Source organism: Oenanthe melanoleuca, chromosome 7 (genome assembly GCF_029582105.1).
Source record: "Oenanthe melanoleuca isolate GR-GAL-2019-014 chromosome 7, OMel1.0, whole genome shotgun sequence".
NCBI lineage: Eukaryota > Metazoa > Chordata > Aves > Passeriformes > Muscicapidae > Oenanthe > Oenanthe melanoleuca.
In genome coordinates, this window is record NC_079341.1 from 34,879,759 (window position 1) to 34,898,630 (window position 18,872).

At 42.9% G+C, this 18,872-nt stretch overlaps 1 protein-coding gene across 1 annotated transcript in view; it reads left to right on the forward strand.

The window, feature by feature from the left end:
• Positions 1 to 23: 23 nt before the first annotated feature.
• Positions 24 to 18,872, forward strand: part of ACVR2A (activin A receptor type 2A) — a 48,761-nt gene continuing 29,912 nt past the window's right edge. The window contains exon 1 of the mRNA XM_056496812.1: positions 24 to 1,722. Within this exon, the coding sequence (XP_056352787.1) occupies positions 1,668 to 1,722 (55 nt within the window). The 5' untranslated portion in view covers positions 24 to 1,667. The remainder of the gene's footprint in view (positions 1,723 to 18,872) is intronic.

Below are 18,872 nucleotides of genomic sequence, written 5' to 3' on the forward strand. Positions count from 1 at the left end.
GGGGAAGGAGGGGGAGGCGGAGAGGAAACAAAAACAATCGCCCGGGCGCCGCCATCTTGGGCCGGTTCTCCACACGCCACACGGGTGAATGGGTAGATATGAGATTACCACGGGGGAGCAGCGGCAGCAGGGCACCGAGGGCTGTTCCGCGCTGCCAGCGACACTCGGCGGGCTCTAGGCACGGCCGCCGCCGCCCGGAGAGAATCCCTCGGCTCGGCCTTTTCGCCTCGCCAGCCCCTAAGCTGCACTGCTGGAGGGACAAAGTTGGGCTGAGCCGCGCTGCCTCCGCCGCCCGGGAGACCGGAGAGTTGAGCCGGGGTCAGAGTTAGGGGAGAGGGTGAGGAGGGGATCGCTCCCCGCTCCGCCGTGTGGGAGGCGCGGGGAGAAGGCTCTGCCTCCCCGCCCCTGCCGTCTCCTGCTGCTCGCTCCTAGGAGGAAAAGAAAAAAGAGGAGGAAAAAAAAAAAAAAAAGGCAAGAACTGGATTGAGCTCGGAGGGGTGGATTTTGTGGAGTCTCGGTGTGAGCAGCGGCGGGGCGGCGAGGAGGAGATGTGTCCGTGAGGATCCATCCAGGAGCCGTGAGGAGCGAGAGGAGCCCGGCTCCATCCAGCCTCAGCACCGCCGCCTCCCTTCCAAAGAAGCCCAGCTCTCCTGGAAGCACGAGCAAGGATCTGCCACAAAGAATATACCACCCTCCTCCCCAGCGCCTGGATACTGCATTTTTTTTTTTTTTATTTTTTTTTTTTTTTGTACCCCCTCCCCAGCCACTCTTGTGTGTTTGAATACCAAATATAGCCGCTTGCGGGGGGAGGGGATGGAAATCTCCTAGAAGAATTGGAAATCTTGCCGGGATTCGGGAGTGCTGGTGCTGGAGAAGGGCGGTGAAGACGGGGGGATGCACTGCTCTCGCTGCCTGCCCAAGGACTAGAGATTTGCCTCTTCCCGGGGAGCCCGAAGGTTTGTTTGTTCCCAGACTGTTGTTTCCCTTTCCTGGGCTACGCTAAATCCCTCAGCATTTATTAAAGAAAACCCACGTGTAGCTGGTGGCTGGTTTTTAAGGTAGTTTTTCATCGACAAACTGACAAAAACTTCCTCTCTTCGCCCCGAGCTTTGGAACTGGAATGGAGCTGCTTTTCTCCCAAACACTACACGGGGTGTGAAGGGGGGAGGCAGGACGAAAACATCGCCTTGGACTGATCCCGATCCGACCCCCCGACCCTCGCACCCACGAGGGATGATCCTTCACGGCGCCTGATGTGGAAAACACTTGGAGACTCAGAGACTTCGTCGTGCTCAGCAGCTTAATCGTTGACTTGTTTTGGTTTTGTTTTTTGTTGTTTTTTTTTTTAAAGTGGATTCGTAGCATTACTTTTATGAATTGAATTTTGCCACCGTTTGTACAGAAGCCAAATGACACGTGTGTTTTGAAACACCGTTCCAAATATATTTATCCCTCCCTCAACCCGGATTCTCTCTAGAAAGAGCCGCGGGGAGGTCATCAGTGTCTAAACAAACCTGATTTTTAGTGTTTTATGAACACTACTTGCTGCAGAAATGTTGCTATAAATTGCTTTATAAAGGTTCAGCAAGAAGGGAGATTTTTCCAGCTTGCAGGACCCAGAAAACTGGATACTTAAAGTCACTTAAATGTTTTAACAGCATTGGAAAATGGGAGCTGCTACTAAGTTGGCGTTCGCTGTTTTTCTTATCTCTTGTTCATCAGGTAAGTGAATGTTCCTGGATTTGCCACTTGAAACGGAGGGCTTTAGGGTCAGCACTTGAAAACTTGGGCTGGCTCTGTATGAATGAGAAGAATTTTTTTTTTTTTTGGGGGTTGCAAATACTTGTGGATGGCAGCGACTGTAAAGGCAGGAGCTGCTTTCGTGTTTATTCTTAAAAATATATATAATGTGAGCACTTGAAACGCTCACAGGGCTTGGATTTCAGATCAATTGTGCGGAATAAATGTGGAGACATAACCACCTAGTGTCACATAAGTAACCTGGCAGCGCAGTTATCGGTGTTGGATGCTGGTTTGAAATAAGAATTACCCAGCTGAAATGCTCTTTCCTTCAGTTTGATCTCTCTTACCCCGCATTATTCACTGGTGAATAGCGACCTTCGTTAATGCTTCATTAAATTAGAATAGGTGCCGCTCTGAGAGGCTGAGCTCGTCCTTTGGTGTTAGCGAGGGGCGTGTGCGTGCAGAGATGTACCAACAGAATTAGGGTGAAAAGCCAGGCTTTCGGTTTCTAAAGAATAATTTGTAACCCTTCGTCTTATGCTATTCGCTATGTCACTGCCTTGTGGTGCAGAAAAAAAAAATCGACTGATTTTCTCTTTAAAACAGCAGAATTGGAGGCTCAAACGCCAGCTCTGAGTCCTGGGAAGCGAGCGGGGTGTGAGGACTTCCCCACGCTTCTCCAGGAGGAAAATTGTTATGGCAGCAACCAGTGGTTGGGCAACTGTTGGTCCATTTGTGCTTGGAGCTCCATCAGTGTCACAAAAAAACCCTCTCACGAGCTGTGTGAGGCTGTAACACGAGTTACAAGCCAGCCTGGCACTCCGTGCCCGCATTTCGAACGTGTATTTAGAGCTCTGTGCAGGTTTTGAGCATCCTTGCAGGGTGTGCAAAGCTACACTTGTTTATCGGGCTAAAAGTGCTCAGCCTCCCCGTGTGACCGGGAGAAGGGAGTAATGAGATCCCTGTGAGGATGCCTTTGAAATTTCCAGCGTTAGGAGCTGGAGGATTTTGCTGAAGAGGCCGTTTTGGTGTGGTTAGTAAATGGATAAGTCTCGTCTTGTGTCTGTAGTGCTATCGATCCGCGCTGTGTGCGCTAAATGTGCTGTGAAATGGCGAGCGCTGCCAGGGAGAAACCCAAAAACCCTGCCTGTGCTAACCGGGGAAACGCACAGGACAGACAGAAGGTTCTTCACGAGGTTTAATTTTTATTCTTCTTCTGAAACAAAACGCGATTTCTGACAGTTTTTGCCTTGCAGCAAAGACGTGTGTGTCGTCTTTTCCTAATGCCTGATTTTTCAGCTCGGCAGCGTTCCTCTTAATTCAGCAATATGTTTGGTAGGGAAACTTTTCTTCCCCCTCTCTCTAACAGTTTCTGAAAGTCTTGCTGCCATCTGCTCTCCATGTCTGTCTCTCTTCCCCGTCCACCTCTAAGATCCTTTTGCCTAGAGCACAGAATAGTGGTTTTTATTGACATTACCTATCACACTTAATAGAAGAACAGCTAAGCAATAACATCTTTTCTTTAACATTTCTCGCCCGGGTTGTCCTTGGTAAGGTGAAAAGAATGTTTCTCTTGCCTGTGAAGAATTAATCTTGGCTAAATGAGCAGGAAACTGCCTGCAATCCGGGCTGCTTCTCATGTTAATGACATTGTTTTGGTGGTTATGCCAGTATTACACATTAAGTGTTCCGGTACTTAACAATTATTATACTATTTTCTACTCACACCAGGACTGCAGACACTCTAAAATTTCAGGCAAGTCTAAAAATAAATAAGTTCAACAGTAAGCTGTTTGGTTTATGATCAGAACTACAAGATTATATAAGATTTTAAGCTTGAAGTATAGGCGTTTTTATGAGTAGTGTTTCTTAACTGACTTATTTCAGTGTAAAACCCTACCTGATGAATTGGTTCTAACATCATCATCACCAGAACTTTCTTTTCCAGTCTTTACTGTGAAAATCAGTCTGCCCAGGTTCTATATTTCAGAATATTGGCAATGGTCGAGAAAATCCTGGAGTTCAGGTGTGGAGATGCCTCTCTCTGGTGTGCAGCTCCAGCTCCAGGCTGTTGTAGTGATTGGGGGTTTGCTTTTCTGTATTTGTTCATTTATTTTTAAATACAGCTATTTTCTGCAGATGCTTACATGGCCAATTAATACCGGGGTTCTTTTAATAGGTGAAAATGCTGTGGTTTTATTCTGCGTGGTGGGTGTGGAAGTGCTCTTTAGGTTCAAAGCGATTTATTTTATTAGCTGTAAACTGCTCTATGAAATCCTGTAAATGTACTGCGAATGGACAGGAATTTCCAGTGAGTTTAATCATCTTTGTTCAGAGAGTGAAAATATTTCCCCATCTGACTAAGACATTTGAAAAAGAGCATCTGTGTTGTTATTAGGCTTTAAAATATTTGTAGATGCTTGGATAAAAGTGGGTGTAGGTTTGCACCCATCTGTAGGAACTCCAGAGGCTGAGATGAATTCATATTAACTAAACAAGAAAACAAAGTGCCTGGGTCAAGGTTCTCCATGTGCCCTCTAATATACTTAGATAAACCTGTGTGCATGTTTGATTTCAGAAGGAGCAGAAGATCCTGAAGTAATAATAAAATACTTCAGAACAAGCTTCCTGTGCCTCTGCTGTAGGTGAGGCAAGATTGTAGGAGAGCTTCACAAGAAAACTTGTGACTGAAACAGCTTGTTCATCAAAGAAGGCTCTCTTCAGATATTATCTGTGTGCTCCCCTCCCCCAGGGAAGTGTGGTTGTGTTCTGGTGTGTGTGATTGCCGAGCTACACTTGAGAACATTTCAGGAACAGAGAATGGGCACTTTCATAATTTTCTGGGATTTTCGAAACATATACCCCATGCAGCTGAAAGTGTGGGAGATGCTGAAGTAGTGGATTTTCCTCACCCATAATCTTAGTTTAAAATCTCATTGTTCCTTTTATTACTCATAAACTCCTCATTTCCCAACTCATCATCTCTTCTGAGATACCTGCTCTGCCTTTGGTACCTGGGTGGTCCCTCATCAAAGTAGTTCTGCAGTCTCCTACAGGGAACAAGACCTGATTTTTTTTAAAACTGGAGCTAAAATCAAGCTAAAAATCACCTAAGCAAAAGGAACAATATAAGAAAATTGCTGGTCCTCTCTATTCCTCCAGATCATTCCTAAGCCACTCAGGTCTTGAGTAATTTAGCTGAAGGTATTGGCATGTCAAAGATACCGTTGTAATTGAATTTTTACTGCATGGGGGATGTTTTATTCTCTGATTTTTAATTTATTATTCACTTGTCTCCCAGCGATTATTATCAGAGAAATTATTTTTTAATTGTATCTTTTTCCCCCCTAAAAAAAAAAAAATCTATCAAGAACTGTAAAACCTGCTTTCCATGCTGTGACTTTAGAAGCTGGATGATTGGGTGTCCTGAAGGAATAGGGGAGAATTTTTCTTTGACTTTACTTGTGTAATGTCTTTTTATTATTTTTTTTTTTTTTTTTTTTTACTATCTTTTCATTATTAACTTGATAACCCTTGAAAATCCTGTCACAGGTTTGGGAACGTTTATGAAGTTGTTTCTGCTGGCGTGTTCCCTGCGAGCTGTCCATGACTGTAGTTGGACTCTAATCACTTTATTCACTTTATTGCAGGGCAATAAACCACTTCAGGATTAGTGCTGCTTTTAAAGTAAAGATCCCTTTATTTTATCAGAGGGCAGAAGTTTTTATATTCAATGTATTACCACTGGGCACTCCTAGTGTTGCTGTTGAGAGCAGGACTTTTTTCATTAAATTAACCTATTTAATAATTTTTTCAAGCATAGACTGAGTTATGGAGAGTCTGATGTTGTAAATTATTACAGCTCAAAAATCTGTTAACTATTTCTAAGTTAATCTGTTAATACTTAACAGTTACAAACCCTAAATCTTCTGGGCTCTGTAGAAGAGCTGTAATTGTGCTAGTGCAACATCAGAGCATGTGAGCATCGTTCTGGTGGAACTCTGCTTTCCAAACATTTCCGGAGAGATGCTGCTGTCATGAGTTTATTTGCATCTCTACCCTTCACACACCAGGCTTTGCTGAAGGGAAAGCTTAAATAAGTTTGTTTGCATATGCTGGGTGTAAGTTGAGGGGCAGGTGTTCCATGTGAGGGAAAAGCTCTTTTCTGCAAGAAGAGAATTGCTGTTAGCAGGAATAATAGCTTTCAGCTGGGTCTAATGGAGAGTGTTTCACTTTTCCCATTCCCACCTTTCTGGAATTTGGGGGTAAAATCCCTTAGGTGATGAGCTTGGCTGATTAGCAAATGAGGAAAGCTAATTTTTTTTTTTTTCTTCTCTGTTTAACCCTAGACATTAATTTTTTTTGTATCATTGGTTCTAGGGAAGGGGAAAAATAACAGCACCTCGAACATTTATCATTCCTATTCATTCTACCTTTTTTCCAACCTTCTCCATGTGCAGTTTTTCCAGGCTGTAAAAAGAGAGAGGTTAACAAGGAATCTGATTGTGGAAGAGGTTTCTTGGTGTAGGAGAGATGCATTTCCACCACTTAATTAGCTGAAAGCAGCTTAATGCAAATACCTTCTTGAGCTGGTTGGTAGCATCCATGAGCTGTTAGCTCTCTGATGTTCCTGAAAATGAAAACTCTGTAAAAAGATCAAGAAAATTGCAGATTTTACAGCCAAGTTCTTGTGTGATGAAATCTTAATGTGTTTTTGTTGCCTTGGTGCTTAGAATTCGGCACATCTTATTTCCTTTTATTTCCATATGGAATTGAAGTGATATTGGATGCCAGTGACTTTATGTGGCGTCTCTTGTCTTCTCTCCCTGCACTGTCTGTGTGGTGGTGGAGAGTTTTTTTCTTAGAAACAGTTTGTGACTACTGTGCCAAACAGCAGAGCATATTTAGGCTTAATCCCCCAGAAAATGAATATTTACTGCCATGTTGTTTACGTTGCATATCTCTGGCCAGGAATCCCAAATGTACATTGGATACATCAAATCCTTCAGTTGTTGGTGCAAAGAGGGCAGGGAAGGGTTTTTCCATTGAATAATTATCGTCATGGTTTCACAATAATTTAATTCTTGATGGGGAAAGTCAACATTTATGGTTTTCTTTAGAATTTCCTAGTTCAAGCTGTAACTGGAAACAAGAAAAACAGAAAAATCATTTACTAACTGGAAACATAAATCTTTGGTGGTGTGGTGAGAGGTATGTGAAAAACCCTTGGAAAGGAGGGAAGCTTTTGTGGGAGCACTGTTTGTTCCTGCAGCTGGAGGAGGTGTTGGGATGGGATCAGCTCAGGCTGGGAGGTGGAGGTGTGAGGTCCTGCTGGTGACAACACCTCACCACAGCTGGCTGCAGAAAATTGGGCTTTTTCTCAAGTAGCTCAGTGGAAGAACGTGCCTCTCTTTCCCAGCTCCTGTTCCAGTTCTCCCAGATTAATTAATCCCATTTCCAGGCACACAGTCAAAGGAGAATGAGTGGGATGGGAGCCTTTACCTCTGTGCTCTTGGGACTTTGTTTGTGAGGTTTTCCTAATGAACTGTGCCGGGATTCCTTCATGGACAGAGTGAGCAAGGGACACACTTGCATTGTGCTGGTGCCAGCAGAGGTCTGAGGATGGGCTGTGTCACCTCAAATCCTGGTGCCAGCAGAGGTCTGAGGATGGGCTGTGTCACCCCAAATCCTGGTGCCACAGAGGTTTGAGCAGGGGCTGTGTCACCCCAAATCCTGGTGCCAGCAGAGGTTTGAGCAGGGGCTGTGTCACCCCAAATCCTGGTGCCAGCAGAGGTTTGAGCAGTACCTGTGTCACCCCAAATCCTGGTGCCAGCAGAGGTTTGAGCAGGGGCTGTGTCACCCCAAATCCTGGTGCCAGCAGAGGTTTGAGCAGTGCCTGTGTCACCCCAAATCCTGGTGGCTTCACAGCAGCAACAGCAACGCTTGTGGGGTTGCCACCTCCGTGTTTTGTTGGGTTTGAAGGGAAATTAAGTGTTTCCAAACTCTGAAAACACCTTGTGAAAGGCTTGGTAATTTTGTGTTCTGCTGGTGTTTCTGGTTAAAGTGGTGCAGGATAATGTGTTTCACTCAGGATGCAGGCAGTGCAACACTGTAATTAATTTCGGTGTTATTCTGGAGTTACCACAGTGGCTGGTTGGGAACTATTAAACTGCAGTGTTTGCCCTGATGGGATGTTGGGGACTGTTAGTTGGCAAGAGGGCTACAAGTTCTACAATTAATTTAAATGGCTACATATCACCTGTGGAGATTCCTTACTTTGTTAAAGCATCACTTCTTTTTTTTGAGGATTTATATGGATCTGTAATTAGGTGGTAATTCAATACAAAATATTGAAATGACAGTGTAATTAAGAGCAAACCCCTATGTACTCTTAACTGTGATGGGCATGTAAGAAATGCCAAGATGCATTTCTCTGCTTTTATAACTCTTTAATTACATGAGGGAAACATATAGATAATGAAGAAGAATGCTCTGTCTTGGCCAAAAAGAATATTTCTCAGATTCTTTTGCTTTCTGAACTTTGAGATATTCATCTGCCTCATTAAAACTAAGAGAATTAAGATTGTATTTTGCATTTACAGCAAAATTGTAGATTGTAATTACAATACAATTTAGGCATTGCTGTCTGATCTGGTTTTTGTCTGAATGAGGCTGTTGTCACACTTGGGGAGATTTTCACTTTCTCTAATGATGGCAGCAAATGAGTTAAGTTTTGCTGGTTTAATTCTGAACATTGACACGTTAAAGCTGATACCTGAGAGGTGACTAAAGGAGTTTAATCTGAAGGTTCTGTTAGAAAGTGTGTGTATAATTATTTTGAAAATGCTAAGAATCTGTATTGCTCAGAATTGTGTTACTTTTTTAATGTCTTTAACTCTTTGTGTGCCTTTTATCTCTAAATGGGATGCATATAAGAAAAACATTGAATTTTTCTAACAAATTGCAGAGGTTCTTTGGGCAGATTGGCTTTTAAAGTTGGATGCTACATCCATCCTTTTTGGAAATGCAGGAGGGAGACAGTGCTCAAAAATGCTTAGGATGGAGTTGTGAATTTTCTGAAAGAAACCAAACTTTTTATGAGAGCAAAACATGCAGTTTTTGTTTTGGTTCTGCTTGTTTGGCTTGGGATTTTAGTGTTTGTTTGCTTGGGACTTTCTTGTTTGTTTGTTTTTTCTGGGGGAAAAAAAAATGGAAACTGGTAAGGCAACTCAGTGATTGTTTTAAATTTTTTTTTTTTGTGTGTGTGATTGACTGTAGATGCGAAGAATGTTTTAGAGACGATCCGTGGCTGGTCTCTTCTGCCTGTTTCTGGAATTCCCAGGGCAGTGAGGCTGCAGAGGGAACACAAACCCTGCTCAGCTCCCAGTGCTCCCTGATAGTGTTGTAGCTCGTGCCAAGTGGTGTCTAATGAGATGACACAAAGCACGGTCTGAGGGCCAGTGCCAGGAGGCAGCACAGGCAGGGCTGAACCAGAATTCCTGCAGCTTCAGCACTTCAGTATTCCCTCCTCTGCTGCCTGAGAGTGGAGTGTGTGCCATTAGTGTGCAGTGAAAACATTGGCATCATTTACTGCCTTCAGCTCAGGCCTGTGTTAGACTGGGAGCTGTCCCACTTAGAGAACAGCCAAGCACAGCCCCCACCAGCTGCTCTGGGAGCAGGGCAGCATTGCAGGGATCTGTGCTCAGCCTGGGACCAGTGGCCTGAGGGCCAGGGAACAGTCCTTGGGCCAGCTGTGAACTGGAGATGGATCATTTTCTTTCTTCAAATTATCTGCTTCATATTTAAAGGTGATTCCTGTTCAGATGAGCATTGGCAGTTTGGATGCAGGCCCCGTGCAGCTGATTTCTGTAATCTGCTGCCTGCCTGCTTTTAATGTCACTTTTTAAATGTCACTTCATCATAATGGCTCTGAGTAGAAATGGCCATTTCCTCTTTGAAATGACTTTTGAGTGTGGTGCCCACCAAACCTGCAGGTTGCTCCCAGCAGAGCTGGCACCCATTCTGGCAGTCCCCACTTGTGCTGGTGCAGAGGGTGTGTTCCCAGGCTCAGGACACCACGTTTGTCCTTGTGGAATTCCATAGAATTCCATGTGCCCACCCCTGGAGGCTGCTGGAGTGCCATCCCTGCCCCTGGCATGTCTGCAGCACCTCCAGAAAGGTCTGAGCCAGGGTTCAGCCCTTAGGGACCCTTGGTGCTCCACATCCTCAGAGTGTTCCCTGCAGGAGCAGCTCTGTCCCATCCCAGGCTGCCTCTGCCTCCTTTGCTTGCTCACTCAGCTGATTTTAGTGGCTTCCAGCAGCCTTTTGGTGCCTCAGCAGCTTGTGATTTAGAGGTGGGTTTTATTTCTAACTGAAGCCTGACCTTGTTTTTTCAGGTTGAGAGCTCTTATCTCACCTAGATAACACTAATCTCCATTCCTTAAATGCTGCCTAAAGATTGGAGTGGTCTTCATTCTCTCAGCTGGATTTTGAATATTTGGATTTCAGTATCAGCACATAAGTTGAAATTTGATCTGTTTTTAAAAGCTATTTTTAAATATGACCAATCATTTTATCAAGCCTTCTAGCATGAAAAACTGTTTCCTTCTAGGAATTTCCACATAAACAGGGAAGTGGTTTAATTTTGTTGTTGAGTGTACAAGACAAAATTAAACTTTGCAGTAACTGTTAATTTTAGAAATTTTTGCTAGTGTTTGTCAGTAGAGGGTACAGATAGTTCTCTTTAGCTCACAGCAACTACATGATGGAAGAGTTTTCTTTAAATATTTCCGTGTTTCAGGGTTGAAAAACATTTAGGCTGTGAAAGTTGCAAAATGTCACACAGTTGGAATTACTGTACTTTTTATAAAGAATTAGATTATTTATTTTTCATTTATTTATAAAGCTGCTTTAAAAGTAGCATAGAAAAGACCACTAGATAAATATTTTCATTTTAACTCTCTGATTTTAAATTTTGGAAAGGGTCTGTTTAGCAAGTTGTCCCTGGTGATAATTTAATTTTATGAACTTTAACACAAAGCCCATGAAAAATATTTTCTGCAATGGCTTTGAAAAATTGTAACAGCTTGGTTATATTTTATTTAACTTCACCTTGTGTCCTGGGAACAGACCCCAACAAATCCAGGCTCCTCTGACCTCACCCATTTGGGATGATAGAGATCAGAAGTGAGCTCTTGATGAGTTTCTGTGTGCTGTGCTTGTTCCAAAACCAAGCTGTGAAAGTGTGATTAATTTGTGAGAAGGTGATTTCAAACCACAGGATGGTTTTGCTTCCATTCCTGCCCCAAACTTGGCATTTACCTTTTCTCTGGGAAACCACCCATAAAAACAGCAATTTCTGGTGAAAGTTTTCTTTTCCTGTTCAGCTGAACAAGTTCTGAATCACATCCTTTTGGGTCAGAGGCTTCCAGGGAAGGCAGGAGAGCACAGATCCCACTTTTTATTCCAGTGGAAATGGAGTGGATCCCTCATGAAAAATCCTAATGCTCCAGTGTGCAGCTGGACTTTACCAGGGGCTTGAAAGTATTCAGATGGATGGAAAATCAAGCAAAATTAATTTCTTAGAACCTTGTTTGCAAAAAAATTTAATAATCCCAGAAATTTTCCTCTTGATGTCACAAACACTTTGGTGTTGGAAGCTCTTTCATTCAAAGTGAAGATGGGAGAGAGGAGGTAAATGATGAGTTCCCATTTCTTCATGTGTAAAAAATGTGTGTTGTAATTTGGTTTTGATGAATTTGGGATATTTATATGCTGACAAAGTGTGTTCTGGGGGAGCTTCTGTTGCCCAGCTGAACTCTTCTCCCCCCTTCATTCTGTAACAGAGATTCAGTAATGTAAAAATTTTAAAAGCCCACAACATCCACGATTTTTAGTTGTTCCTCCAGCAGTTCAGCCAGCTTCAAAAACCTGTTAATCACCTTCTATTTGTCCAGAAAGGCTGTTTTAGTTGTAGAGTATTTAAGAAAAAGTGATGGGAGAACAGTGAGAGTTCCTCTTTTTTGTATGTGATCCTCACCCACATCCCCATTTTGTGCTGAAGTCACTCCTCACTCTGGGCTCAGCCCTTGTGGCTCTTGGGTTTGGGCTGGGCTGATTCAATCTGCTAAAGCAGCAGAAATGTCTGCAAAAAACAGCACGGAGCTTTCTGCACTCAGGATCAAAGCAGGAGTTGGGTGAAAGATGAAGGAGCAACGAAAGGGATGGATATAATATTTTTCTCTGGGGGCCCTAGACTCAAGATTTCCAGGCAGAACAGCAGAGGGGCCTGGTACAGGCTCCTAGAGAAGCTGTGGCTGCCCCTGGATCCCTGAAATTTTCCAAGGCCAGGTTGGAGCAGCCTGGGATAGTGGAAGGTGTTCCTTCCCATGGCAGGGGCATGGAATGAGATGAGCTTTAAATCCCTTCCAACTCAAACTGTTCTGTGATTCTGCCATTCCAAGGAATAGGTGATTAAATTCACTCCTATCTCACAAGTTCTTTGGTAACAATGAGATGGGAACTAAATAAAAGGTTCAAACTGACACAATCACAGAATGGCTGATACAGTGGTCAGTAAAATCCAGTTACATCCCAGGTTTAAGAAAACTTTGACATTGGGAAATTAGTTTGGAATATTTGAAAATAGTTTGGAAAGACTATTTGCAACATAATCTTAGCAGCATCTCATTTATGTTACTTGAATTTTAGCTACAGATGTCCTTAGAAATTTGTTCTGAGCAGGTGGGCATAAAACTTTGTGCTAAAATCTGATCCAAGAAGAGAACAGACAGCACTAATAGGTCTGGAGATGATGAGGGGAGAATGTAAGGAATGTCCTTTATGTATAAAACCCTAACTGATAATGCCTGAATGTACTGAATCACAACACTTAACACAGCATCAGGAATCCCATTTACAAACAAGAGCTGATCTGGTGAATTTTGCATATCAGATGAACAGCCATGGGGGAGATCCTGTCCAGGATCTGCTCTGAGAGATCTCAATGCCAGGAGCATCTTCCAGTTGCCAGGGGGATGTGTAAGAATCAGGGAACCTGTCAGGAGCTTGTCAGTCATGAATTGACAAAAGCCATAACCCAGGAATATCTTCTAGTCAGCAGGGCACACTTCTGGAAGGAAAAGCTCTGGATGAGCTTGTGGTGCTGAGAGCTGAGCTGTGAACCAAGTCTTTGGGACAGCACCTAAACTCATCAGCCTTTTGTTCAGTGTGAAGTCAGCCTCGGGCTGCTGTTAGGCTTTGTTCAGACTTCCTGCTACTGTTAATCTTCCCTGAAATTCCACATGAGGACAACTTCTGGGTTGAAATCCAAGCATGGGCACTGAAATTTAGATAAATTGATCTCTGGTAGCAGTGTTCTGAAATGCTGCATAGAGCGTGACTGGAAGTCAAATCAGTTTTAAAACCAGAGGAATCTTACCTGAGGTATTATCCCAGCCATGGTCACTCCCAGCTCAGCCTCCCTTGTAGGGAAGAGAGAAGCCAAGGCCCAGGCTGCTATTTCCATCATCCTCTTCCTTTTTCAGTTAACTGTGGTATTCAAGTTGCTTTTTACTTAAAGCAAAATTTTTAAGCCCTTCTTTGAGATGGTGGCTTCTGCTGAGGGATAGTGCAGTGACCTGCCACCTAAATACCCATTGGTTTTTTTTGTGCCCACCTTTTCTCCAGCAAGGCTGATCACTCTTGGGATCCACATCCTGGGAGTATAATGTTAAAGCTTTTCTATGGAATTTCCAGTAGGTGCTTTTTGCTGGAGAGCACCTATGTAGATTCCTTAAAAAAGTTATTGGTAATCTAAGCAGGTGGCCTCAGTCCTGGGAAGGGGTGACTGGATGGAGTCATCGAGTCTGAAAATGTCATGGTTGTGGGCAGGAATTCGTGTGTGTGCTCTGTGTTCCCTTCTGAGGTGCTCAGGGCAGCTCCACACTCTGTGGTCAGGAGTCCTGGATTTCTCCTGTGACTGTACAGGGAAGTGGGATGCCAGAGTTCAGGGCATTGCTAACCTTGGTATCTCTGCATAAATAATGCTGTGGTTAAATAAACATCGGAAGAGGGAAACTAAGGCAGCTGGAATGTTCATCCACCTGAGCTGTGGGACATACTGCTGGCTAGATCCAGGGTGGAGGAGGTGTCAGGCTCGGCTGGGTTTATAGGGAAGGGAGCTCAGGAAATCCTGGGATTCCTCCTAACACCAGCCTTGTTCCTGATAGGACAGAATAAACCACTCCTAAGGGTGCTACACCGAAAGTTGAGTCATTGTTGCTGTTTGGCCAGTGATTTACTAAATATCTGTTGCTGTGTTGGCTGTCTAGAGGTAATCATTGTCCTGGGGAAAAAAGCCAAACAACAAATGCCAGCCGAGCAAACAACAAAAAAAATCCTGATGAAAAACCAGACAATTTCTCTTCTCCTTTGCAAAGGCAAATTCTCCTTATTGATCTTACTGATAGAAGTGTTTGTATTCACGTTCAAACACTCATTGACTACCTCAGGATAAACACCTGGAGCAGGCAAGGCACGAGAATTCTCCTATACATATTTTTGTTGCATTTGTGAAGCTTTGGTGTTCTTCTGGCCTGCCAGGAGGATTTATTGCTGAGTGAATTCCTCAGCTGTGACAAGAGGAACACCTGTTTCTGTGTGAGCACAAGCACTTCTCCATCAAACACAACATCTGGCAGTAGAAGCCCTTAAACTTGTGTTTATGACTACTCTGGGTAAGAGCTCCAAATACAACTTTGGAATTTCTCTGGAAGAAGTCAGCAATCCCTGTGACACCAGGAAAATAAGGAAAATAAAGCCATAAAAATATATCATCATTCATTCCCTTAATACCTGAAAAGTCCTTATTTTGCTACTAATGAAATACACGTTTTGGATGTTGATATTTCTTTATCCCCAATAGCTAAGAATAAAGGTTCCATATGAATGCATATATAACTTAACTAAATATAAACAGCTTGAAATCTGCTGAGTTATTTTCTGTTCTAAAAATTCTCAGCATCAAACTTACAGGATTTCCCTTTTAAGCATCATCCTGGTTTAGATCAGGTTGGAAATTGGAAGTGAATAACCCAGTTATTCCATCCCAATCCATGCCAACATCCTATCTTTGTCTGATAACCATGAAATGCATTTCAGGATGATTTTGGGGCTGAGTACCTTGCTAGCTTGTCTTCCTGCTGGCCAGCTGCTTCACATCAAATTCATCCAAATGATTGATGAAGGTACTTTAAACAGAAGAAGTATGTCTGCTAATGATGGGTAATTAAACTGTAGAACTCGGTGTTTCAGAACATGTGGAAATAAAAAAATGATCTCACAGATGGACAAATTCAGGGAGGAATAGTTTGTTCAGAGGTGATTAAACTTGAGTCTGGATGGAACTTCCAGATGAAATAATTCCTGATTGCTGAACACTGCTGCCAAAAGCCTCTAGTTCACCCCACACTTCATATTGTCTGATGCTTTCAAAATTCTCCTTAGAAGGACAATTCAGATTAAAACTATGCCAACCTTCTATTTGTGCTTTTCAACACCTCATGTGTTTGCACACATTTGTTTCCTCATCTCTTCCAAGCCGGACAGCAGTTGTAGCCTCAGAAGTTTCCAGAGCTGCCATTACACGGTGTCCCTTGCCCTGGAGGTTCCCTGGAGTGTGACTCTGGGTTTCTCTGGAAGGGAGCGGTCCCTCCCCTCCCTGCGCCGGGATTCCTCGGGCTGGGGCCGGTGTGGCAGCAGGGAGGGGGTGGGATCAGCCCTGTGAGCCCGTGCAAAGTTCACTCAGCTCAGCTCCGCTCACCGTCTGCTTTTGTAGAGTTAAATTGTAGCTGTGCTTGTCATTCGTGCTGCTTCCCCTTGCGTTGTCCTCGGGGAGGGTCCTGCAGGGGCTGAGCAGTGGGGTGAGGGAGGGCATCTGCCCCTCTGAGTGTGTGTGATCCATCCCAGGCTGGGTTCATGGCTGAATTCTCTCACACTCAGCCAGCCTGCAACATCCCCTGTCAGCAGATCGAGTGGCACGTGGTGCTGCTCTCAGCTGGCTGCTCTGGGTGACTTCAGGCACAGTGAGACATGGCAGTGATATGGGCTGATCCAAACTCGGGCTCCTGGGCTCTTCTCATGCCTTGAGTCCTCTGCTTCTGCTGCTTCTTTATCAGCAGTGCTTGAGCAAAATACATCCAAATGAGTTTATGTCATTTCTACTCCTTGTTCAAGTACAATTTTTTTTTTTTTTTTATTTCCCGTGGTATTAAGACTCCTGCATTGATAACTTTGAAGTTAAAATTCTGATTTTTCTGGTTCCCACACCCTGAAAAGTTTCTTTATCTTTTTACCATGTGCTGCTAAAAGAACTTCTTGAATAGCTGCTTTCTTAAGCCTTGCTTAACACAGGGTACTCCAGGCTGGTCTGATTTTCCAAAATGCTGTGAAATCCAAAATTCATCATATTTAGTGGGTGTTATCCCTTGGTAGATTCCATGAAGAGATCCTTCCTTGCCTCTTACTCACCTGCCTCCACGTGCAGTGGGTGGAATGCTATTTTCAGGGAATCCTGCATGTTGGAAGCACTTCACTTCTGGGGAATTCATGCTTATCAGAGAATGGCATTAATAGGCAGAATTGTAGCTTAAATGTCTTTTTGTAATCTTTCATGCAGGATAGCTTAAAAATTGTCATTTTCCTCTCTCACTGATGTTCTGGTAATTTCCTGGGAGTGTTTTTAAAGATGTGATAGCAGATCACCTGTCTGGCAGGTCCCTCCCAAATAAACTAATGCCATATATCCACAGTCATCTCTGTCCTCTTATCTTTGAGAGGCAGGAGAGATTCACCCCATTGCCTCTGGGCATGGGGAGTACCTGTGGAAAACGTGTTTAGGGAACCCTCTTGAGCCTTTTATTGCCGTGGAATTTGGAGTTTTAATTGTCAGACTTCAGGCTGTTACTTTGTCAAGTGTCAAGAGGCTTTTAAATGGAGTAACAGCATTCATGTTCTGGCTTTAAATGTGTTCTTGAAGAAGAACAAGAAGGTCAAAATCATATCCTAAAGTGCCTTCCAGATTTCAGGTCACTAGATAACATTTTCTTAATTGTTATCTAAATTTAGAAGACAAATGATCTTGTAGTAGCAAGTGCAGTGCTTTTGCCCTAAAGCTTTTGTTTGTGGTGTTGTTTTCTTGTGTCACGTACACAAAGTTCCCTGATTCATCCATGGACTTTGGAATTCTGGTTTCCACTGGAAGTTCAGTGAGAGCTTGCCTTGTCTTTAAATAGCCACAGTGTTATTTCTCCTAGGCCATTGTGGTTCATTCCATGAGATGAGATAATAAAATTTAAAGTTCATGTAGCTGGATTTAGGATTGAAACTAAATTTTATTTGCTTTTTTAAAAGCAGCTGTCTAGTTCTAGTTATTCTGTCAAATTTACCTCATTAAAATTTTGCAGCTCTTTAAAACTTCCTGCTCTGCCTAAATACTTGTATTTTGTTTTAACTTTAAAAATCGTGGTGGAATTGATCAGATAAGCAAATTGAAAATTGGCCAGAAAATAGATTGTCTTGGTGTGGCTATATAAGGTGCCTAGTTAAATAACAAAATAAAACCAAGAAAAATGAACTTAACTCATGGTATATGAGGGTATTTCTCCAAGCATTCCAATTTCCACAGGTGTAGGAGTCTCAGAAGGTGTGCAGAGTCTCCCTTTGTTAAACTGCTTTTTGTGGGAGGTTAAAGTTACATTAAAAAATAAAAAAAAGTGTTGTCAGTAGGCCTAAAGATAGGAAATTCTTTAAATAGCTCAGGCAGATGAACTCCAGCACTCCAGGAACTGCAGAGCTTCAGGAGGATGCTGCTGCCTGTGCAGGAAGAACAAACCAGGTGCTTTTCCATGGAAATTCAGTGAAATCTCCACTGTTGAGTGTGGGATGAGTTACTGGGGCTTTGCTGCTGGGAAATCTCTGCTCTGCAGCAAAGTCAACAGACTGGGGAGGATTTGGGAAAAAAGGCATTCAGGAATCATCTTGTTGTCTATCAATTTCTGGAGAGGATCTCAGTCTGTGTGGAGCCAGGAGCAGCGGGATGGTCGGTGAAAACAGAGGGGATCTCCAACTGAAAGGTACCAGCAGAAATCCTAAAATTCCAAATTTTCACTGAGTCCTGATGCAGGGGAGGCTGCTCACTCTGTCTGCTCTGAACTGAGGAATTTAACACGGAGATTTTTGAATAAGACTCATAAATTTTGGGTTTGCTGCTGCGTTTCACGAGCTCTCCTGTGGGATGTGGGGCTGCTGGAGAAGCTGAGCCCAGTGCAGAAATTCCCAGTTTTGTTCTTTGCCTCTGTGGGTTTATAATGGTGTAAATTTTCACAGCTGTTGCCTCAGGGTTGTAAGATGATGGATTTTTTTGTGAGTTTGTCTCTGCCAGGCTCTTGTCGAAGGGTAGATTGTATGAAAACCTTGGCAGAAGGGAAAACTTTAATGCAAGACACTTATAATAAAATAAATGAAATGATTGCTAGTGAGTAGGCAAAATCTTAAGGGACAATGGACCAGAATATAAACAAAATAAACAAAGGTAAACAAGGAATAAATTGCTTTTGTATCAAAAGATATGTATTATCACATAAATACTCCATAGGTAGAGATGCACCATCTCTCCAATTTTTAATTCCCCTCTAAAATGTAGGAGCGAGATAAATTTTTTTTATACAAAGAAAATTGAAAAGAAACTGGTTATTTATATTCTCAAGTCATTTCCCAAAGCTAAAGAAAACACTACAGAAAATTTTTCACTCTATTGCTGCCTGCTGAGTTATGGTCTGAAATGCAGAGGAGCAAACCAGAACTTAATTCAATATTTTGAGAATTCCCACTCTATACCAGGGTGTAAAATAATTGTTACTGTTCACCAGGCTTCCTTACCAATACTTTATTCCATTTTTTGTCCAGGGAGCTCTCCAAGTGTATTTCAAATTACATCAGCTTATTTCAAAGTGAACAGAACAGCTTTGCAATCAGTGATAAATATCTAATTTAAAGATAATTAAAAATGCTTGTCACATAGAAGCATATGACTTTTAAGTAAAAGTTGTTTCTGCTTGCTTGGGAGGTGA